The sequence below is a fragment of the Carcharodon carcharias genome, chromosome 10, assembly GCF_017639515.1.
Source record: "Carcharodon carcharias isolate sCarCar2 chromosome 10, sCarCar2.pri, whole genome shotgun sequence".
Classification (NCBI taxonomy): domain Eukaryota; kingdom Metazoa; phylum Chordata; class Chondrichthyes; order Lamniformes; family Lamnidae; genus Carcharodon; species Carcharodon carcharias.
In genome coordinates, this window is record NC_054476.1 from 25704494 (window position 1) to 25712468 (window position 7975).

Consider the following 7975-nt stretch of genomic DNA (forward strand, 5'->3'; position numbering starts at 1 on the left):
TAGGAATGAATGTATTATGAAAGCTATTTCAAAGCTGCCTGCTCTTATTTATAGCAGTCTAATTTTTTAACAATTGTTTCCATAGAACCCAAGAAGGATCTTGGCACGCAGGAGCTCGGAATGATCTGGAGAGTGACCGGTGGCCTTTACAGTATCACAAAGGGAGCAGTGGGTGCTACGCTCGGAGGTGTGGCTTGGGTTGGAAGCAAAAGTCTGGAGCTGACCAAAACAGCTGTGACCACTGTGCCAGTGGCTGGTGCCGGATTGGTGAAGGGAAGCGTGTCAGCAGTGACTGGTGGTGTTAGTGCTGTAGGCTCAGCTGTTGCCAGCAAGGTTCCTTTTACACCCAAAAAAAAGGACAAATCTGACTGACTAAGTTTTTAGGGTACATTTTCCTTAAATATTCATCATGATTTAAGTATACCTGGGCATGCTAGGATACTTGTATATGCTTGGTATATCTTTTTTTTTTAAAAGGGGAAAAACAAGTGAGATGTGTTTCTGGAAAATTCTGCTCCTCGCCTCGCCCCACCACTTGCAGTTCTCATGCCATATCTCTTCGTCGTGTGTGCTGTTGAAAGACAAACTGAGCAGTTGTTCCCATACTACACTGTCCATTAACAAGTACAGCTTTTTGCTTCTGGGCCTCTGCTGGTATAAGTACTGGCAGCATAAAGACGGTCAGTCATAAGATTCATAAAGAACATATTCCCAGTGGTGATTCTTGCAACTAAAATATACAGAAGTGTTTTTTTTTTTGGAGGGGGGGGATATAACATGTTCTTGCCATCAAAAGGAAATGGTCCACCCCCCCCCAACCACCATGTAAATATTTATTGGTTCCTGCGGTATTTTGTATGCCTGTTTTGTTCCTGTTAATTGGGGCTAATTTTCAGATTTTGCTTTTTATCTGTTGGAATAGGACACTATAGGGTGAATGTTGCTTCAAATGTGTCGGTGGCAGAAAATTTTGAATGTCGTGTTGGGAACAGTCAGCATCCAGTCTTCAAAAGTATTTCCTACAATGCAGCAAGTCAGCTTTTTGCTTGGTTGTGCTATTCTTTCATGTGCCTAACTAGCTCAGTACTGGGAGCAACATGCAACACTAATGCTTTAGCGTAGGTTGCATGTTGCCATATGTAGCCTTACTCCTCACTATAGTTTTGACTGTTACTTGCTTTAAATGACTGGCTCAGTTGGTTATTACAGTAAAATGTTGATGACCATGATCCCCATTTGCTATTTGTGCTGTTTCCTTTTGTTATGCTTCGCATTTGCCTTTCCATCACCTTTCTGTGCTCCTGATATTTCTGTATTGTGTTTATGTATTAAGACTGAAACAGAAAATTAATTGATTGCTGTTGACCAAAACGCGAAACATTTAGTTTTTGTCTATAATAGAACTATTTTTGCAAATATGACACCTAAAAGCAATGAATTAGACTGTAAGTCTGTATTTTAATGGAAATAAAGTTTGAAAATCTCAAATATGTTTGAAAGCGTTCAACTTCATATAATTTGCACATTATCTCCTAAATATCGGGGCATTTATAGACATTGGGGACACCATTTTGTTTATATTTGCAGAAAAATCATTTACCTTTAAAAGTGGGGTTTAAGTCACATCATTTTAATTAGATTTATTAAAAGCAGTCACAACAATGGAAGAATTATAACAAATATAAGATAGTAAAGGGAATGGAGATGTTAAATCTGAAATATTACTTTAACTGATAAAATGCAAGGGAACTTTGGTTCAAAAAGCAAAATTTAAACTAAAAGCATGAAATTCCTCTCAATCTGATCCATCTATAGAAAATCTTCCAGAAGGAACAGTAGAGGTGAAAATCCTGCAATGTTTTAATTAACAATCAGCTACTGAACTGATGGGAATTTGGGATCTCTCTGGAAGGATGAATTAAGATGGGCCAATTGACCTTCTTCATCTGTAATTATGTTGTGAAGCAAACTAGCTTCAAGAAGTGGGTTTTACCAGCACCTCCAGAGAGTGCACTGCCCTCAGCAGCAATATGCTGACAGCGACATTCTTTCTGGTCACTAGCAGGCACACCCCGTCCATACACAAATAGGTTTTCACTTGCTAGCTTGTATATCTTCCCTCATTATTTAGAGGGGTTTGAGAGCTGGACATTTGAAGTTTCAAACCACTTAAAACCTACTGTGTGCACTGTTTTGCATTTGTACAGTTTTTCCTCTTGCTGTGGAATGAGATCCACTGTGACAATCAGAAATAGTACTATAGTGATTATAGTCCTAGTCAAATAGTCTAGAGATTGAGTTGAAATCCCAATAGCGAGTTATGACACTGAATTCAATGAATCTGGTTATTGGCGCACTGGTGTCAAAACTAAGGTGAAAATTGCCGAACCTTTTAAACAAAAACCAGCCAGTTCACCTATCTCTTTCGGGAGAAATCCCGGTTACCCCTACCTGATCTGGCCAAAACATGACTCCAGTTCTGCACTACTTGGTTGATCCTGAATATCACCAAGAAGTAGCTCAGCAAGCCACTCCGTTATATTATTAAAACCTATCTACAGCAAGAAGGTGGACCCACCACTTTCTTTCAGCAGTGTATAAGTAGCGTATTTGTACCTTTGCCAGTGTTTCCCACAGCCAGAAAACGCTTATGCAAAATAAGTGCAAGAGGTAGATTCAAGACCTGACAATTTGGGCAATATTACAAAGCTATTTCAGAAACAGTAGGATAATATAAATAGGCCAAACCTTACAGAACTGGTCCTGAATATTTGCACACATGTGCTTGCACTGTGCACACAAGTAGTTTGCACTGTGTGCACATGTAGTGTATTGAAGTAATTCTGTGATGAATCAAATTGTTTTCTGAATCCCAGTCATGGAAATAAAATCTAACATTTATGTGGAATTTTTATGAAGTGAAGGTGCATTGATGGGTTAAAGGATAAAAACTGCAGGACACTTTGTTATGTTTATAATCCAAATCATTATGTTAACAGGAGATGCATTGATGTTAGAGGGCAATATCTAATTTATATCTTAGATTTTTTAATACATTTATTTTGTATCTTATAAATGTCTCACTTCTGACTCACATTTCAATAATGCCAGTAATTTCCTAAGGGGTTTTTTCTGGTAACTTGGTCTCTCGCTAAGGACAGAGTTGGGATTTGCAAGCAGCTGTCAATATACATAAACATCCCTCAGCAATTAGCCTTTAATCAACCTCAGTATGTGCTTATCTGTATCACAACCAAATGGGAAGACAATGATTCCTTTCCCCCACACATTACAGTAGTACATTGAAGGTACTTCATTGGCTGTAAAAACTGTTTGGGATATCCTGAGGTCATCAAAGGTGCTGAATGATGCAAGGCTTTAAAGTCTTTTCAATGGCCTTAAAGGGACAAGCCAGTTTAATTCAACCCCACTCTAACCAACTAAAATGATTACCTGCATCTTGATAGCATCTTAACACAAACTTTTCAGGGTGTTTGAGGCACAACTGGTCGAAAATGAACACTGGCCATAGTGGAGATATTAAGCTTGGATTTTAATAAAGGCCCTGAAGGAAGGAAGGAAGAGAGGAAATTTAAAATGTTAAGTATTTAAGGAGAGAATACCGGAGAATGGGCTTTAGATAGTTGAAGACATGGCTGTGAATGATGAGGCAGGAGGGAGAGTTGAGGAGGGATTTCAGGCTTGGAGTTGATTACAAAGGGGCAAAGACATGAAATTGAACCACATATGAAAATTTTAAGTTGGAGGTATTTAAGAGACCATGACCCATGTAGGTGAAGGGTATGCTTGATAGGATGCAAATACTGGATGACTTGAAGTTTAAGGGGAATGGGAAGCTGGCCAGGAGAGCATTGGTACAGTCGATGGTGGAATTAAAAAGGCATGAGTAAGGGTTTTTTGCAGTGGGATAAAGCAGGGCTGGACGTGGGTGATACTACAGAGGTGAAAGATGGCTTTCTGACATATGCTGAGATTACAAGCTGTCTCTTAAAACTGAGACAATGATTGGAGAAGGATGAAATCGATTGCAAAGGTACCAAATTTGTCAGTGCAAAACCTGATGACTTTGGTCTTCCAGTTTTTAGTTGGATAAAATTGTGGCTCCATTCAAGACAGGATGTCAGACAATTGCAATCTGATAGCACAAATTTAGTGGAGGAGGTCTGGCTATCATTAATGATCAGATCGATAAGAGTGTAACCAAACAAGGGCAATCCCCCTGAGCTGGACAACAGTGATGGTGTAAGAGGAGCATGGTGTAGTCAGTTGTGTCAAGGGATATAGAGCTGTCAAGGTGTAAACTATGGCTCTCTCCTCTGGGTCAGTTTACAGTTCAAGCATTCCAAAGACTTCACATAACTTTGGCATTTAAATGCAGCAGAGGTCATTGTATGCTGTCTTTTGAATGAGACATTAAACTGAGGCCCTCTCAGATGAAGGTAAAACAGTCCATGATGCAAACCTGCTTCACAACTGGCTCCAAATTGTTATTACAGATGGTTGAAATATTAAATTTAGAATAACTTCCCACACCAATCCGCTGTGATTTTATGTCTCAGACCTATCTTGGGATGTGAAAGCTGGTATAAGAAACTGCTTTTAGTAACATTTTTGTGCCTATTCTCTTCTGCAACTCTCAACATTTGGAAGGAGAAGCAGTATTTTTGAGAGTCCCAGTGCCAAGGAGAGACGGCAGTTTGCACCTGTTGCATTGCCCATTGTCAATGCTGACGAGATATGAAGCAGAAGCCATGCTAATCACTTCAAAGAGAAAAATCGAACCGGGAATCACAAGGCTTTTAAAGCAGCAATGACTAAATGTCTTAAAAGTCAGTTGCATAAATGGCCCTTGGCAAAGCTAGATCCAAAAAATTGAAAAATGCTTTTTTTTTTAAAAAAAATTAATATACCTGCTGACATTTTGGTGGAAAAGGTGAGTAGGTGAGATGTGTACTATATAACAGTCTTCTAGGTTTTCAATGAAAATATAACGCCTCTACGTTCTAAGGAATGAGCTCTTGAATAACATTTAACCAAAAGGGGGAAATGAAGACAAAAGGATTACAAACATAACTGTGGGACACAGGTTTATTCACTCTTAAAAGATGATTAAACACAAATATATTTATCAAACATGTATTTAAAATTAATCTGAAGGAATACAAAGTTCCACTGAAATACCACTGTAAAACTTTACATGAAATAGTCTAAACAATTCATAAGACAAGGAGTAAAAGACTTTTTATTGTGAAACACTTAAGGGTTGTGACAAAGGGTCTTCATTTCAAAGTATTGACCCATCTTTGTTTTTCCTCTTTCAGACACTGATGGACCTGTCGTGCATTTCCAACATACTGTTTTTCAACTCTCCAGTATTTGGAGTACTTTTATTACTGACTTATTTTCTTGCATTGGATATAGTTAGTCTTTTTTCATAAAATAGAATTACTTGTGCAAAAGAATGAATACAGATAGCTTAAAGCAAATAATGCAGTTGTGTTTTTAAGCAGAGTAACAAGATTGCACATAGTAAATTCTAAATAAACAATGCTTGTATTTATACAGCACGTTATATTGAAAGATCTGAAAATACTTCACATAATAGATTACTTCTGGAGCCACTGACTATTATGCAGGCAAAGGAAATATATCTAAAGGGTATGCAATGACCATGATTGTTAAATCACAAGCTGAAGCTGAATGCAATAGCTGTTGTGTTAGAAACCCTTCATACACACCTTGTATTCAGGCTAATTCATAATTTGTCTTAATGATTTTTTTTCAATTGAATGTGGTTTTAAATTACAAATGACCAGACATGAGGCAGGAGGAAAGAAGATTTATAATACTAAATTAATTTTGAATATATGGGGACCTTATGGTACTGTAATAACCAATCATAGCTGTGATATTTCAATGACCTAATGAATTATAAAATTGTACACAGACAAATTTATCCTTACAGTTTTTGAATATTCAGTCTGATGCTGAAGGTTAGGATTTAGAAGTTTGCACTGCTTCCATTGTGATCACAAAGGGAGTCAGACTGATGATGCAAAAGCATAAATGATATTGCTCTTTTATGGTGCTCTGAACAGAGCATGTCTTTATGTATTCAGAGGTTGTAAAGATAATCAATGAATGATTATGATGGATTGATAGTAATATTAACACCAAAGAGGACCCTTTGGCACATTGTGTTTGGGCACAATGGACCATGGGCAGTCTCCACAACATGGACACAGAACTGGTGGTGGGGGATGGGGGAGGGTGGGGATGCAGGATTGGAAAATTACTAATGTAAACCAGCCTTTATAAAAGGGCATAGAGATCATCAAGGAAACTGCAGCCTGAGGAACTTGGCATATGTTAAAGGTAAAGCATTAGAGAATGCCCTAAGATAATGCAACACCTGGATAAATGTGATACAGCTAGAGGGAGTTAGTGGTCTAATATAACAAATTTCCTCAAGTTTCCTCTGGAAACTCTGGTCCTCACTTACAATGTTCTATGGAATTCCACAAATTGATAGATTTTAGCAAGGGTTTTGATATGCCACAAGAGTGGTTAGTCTGAGAGATCAAAAATCATTGGATAACAGGCAAGCTTCTGAAGTGCATTGAAAAGTGCTAAGCCAGAGAAAGCAATATGAATGAACTGTAATGACATGGCCAGAGATCGGTTAGTGAGTGTCACAATGATTAGTGCTAGGACCTTCATTGTTTTCAGCATGTGATTTAGAACTAAGGGACAGAAACCAAACTATCTAAATTCGCATAGCGCCAAATTTGAGGAGAGAAATTCAAACAATAGTACAGCCAGTGTCTATAAAACAGCCAAAAGCTCATTAACACATTATAAAATGACAGAGCCACTTAAGGAGATATTATGCAGATGACCAAAAAACATGGTCAAGAGGTATGTTTTAAGAAGTGTCTTAGAGGGAAAAAAGCTAGGCAGAGAGGCTGAAACGTAAAGGGAGGGTATTCCTGAGCTTAGGGCCTAGGCAACTGAAGGCGCAGCTACCTGTGGTGGAGCAATTTAAATTAGGGAGGCATAAGAGGCTAGAATTAGACCAGTGCAGATATCTCAAAGACTTGTGGGGCTGTAAGACATTATAGAGGAGGGGTGACAACATGGAGAGATTTGAAAACAAGGATGAGCATTTTAAAATGAAGACTTTGCTTGACTTGGAGCCAAAAGGTTGCAAATATCTAGGAGATTACTTCAGCCATATAATTGCTTTCCCTTGAATACTTCAGTTGTTCTAACAAGCCTTTTGTCTGGCACCTTTATCCAGGGCTTTTTAGAAATCCCAATATTGGACATTGACTGCATTCCTTTTTCCTCTACTCTTTATTGTTAATTGGAAGAGTGTCTTATCAGTTATCTGAACCCTATATTCAAAGGTACTACAGAATATCCAAATGGTTGCAAATATTTACGATATTACTACAAGTGAATCAAACAATTTGGAGGTCCAGAGTTTGGGTTTCTAAATAATGATAAAGTGACTTTTGGTTCTCTACCAGATCTACCATTATGGATGAACAGCAAATCCACAACTTCTGAAGGTATGTTACTTACCCTGTTTTTATGGGAAACTTTTATAGGGACAGAATATAATAAGCTCACTGTCCAGTCTGCCTAATCTCAAATTCCCTGCTGAAATTCATTGGACTGCCCAATTTCAGGAGACACTTGCCTAAACTTGAGGCGAAAATAATTTTACAACCTAATTCGTTCAGAAGGGGTGAATGTAAGTGTACTACTATTTAAACAGCCAGAAGTTTAAAGATGAATAGTGTTTGTAGAATTTGTTTACCTTTTTTGTGATTCTAGATGAACACATTTTTGTTGGGGGTGAGCTTTACAGGTAAAGGACTGATTCATGAAAACAGTCAAGGAGCAGCTCATTTAACTTTATGAACTTGGAGTGGAAGGGGGAGGATCC

At 38.0% G+C, this 7975-nt stretch overlaps 1 protein-coding gene across 1 annotated transcript in view; it reads left to right on the top strand.

Moving 5' to 3' along the window:
• The window catches only part of zgc:101566 (uncharacterized protein LOC449823 homolog), a 268851-nt gene extending 267363 nt beyond the window's left edge, over positions 1-1488 (top strand). Inside the window, exon 3 of the mRNA XM_041197003.1 lies at positions 86-1488. Within this exon, the coding sequence (XP_041052937.1) occupies positions 86-372 (287 nt within the window). The 3' untranslated portion in view covers positions 373-1488. The remainder of the gene's footprint in view (positions 1-85) is intronic.
• Positions 1489-7975: the final 6487 nt, after the last annotated feature.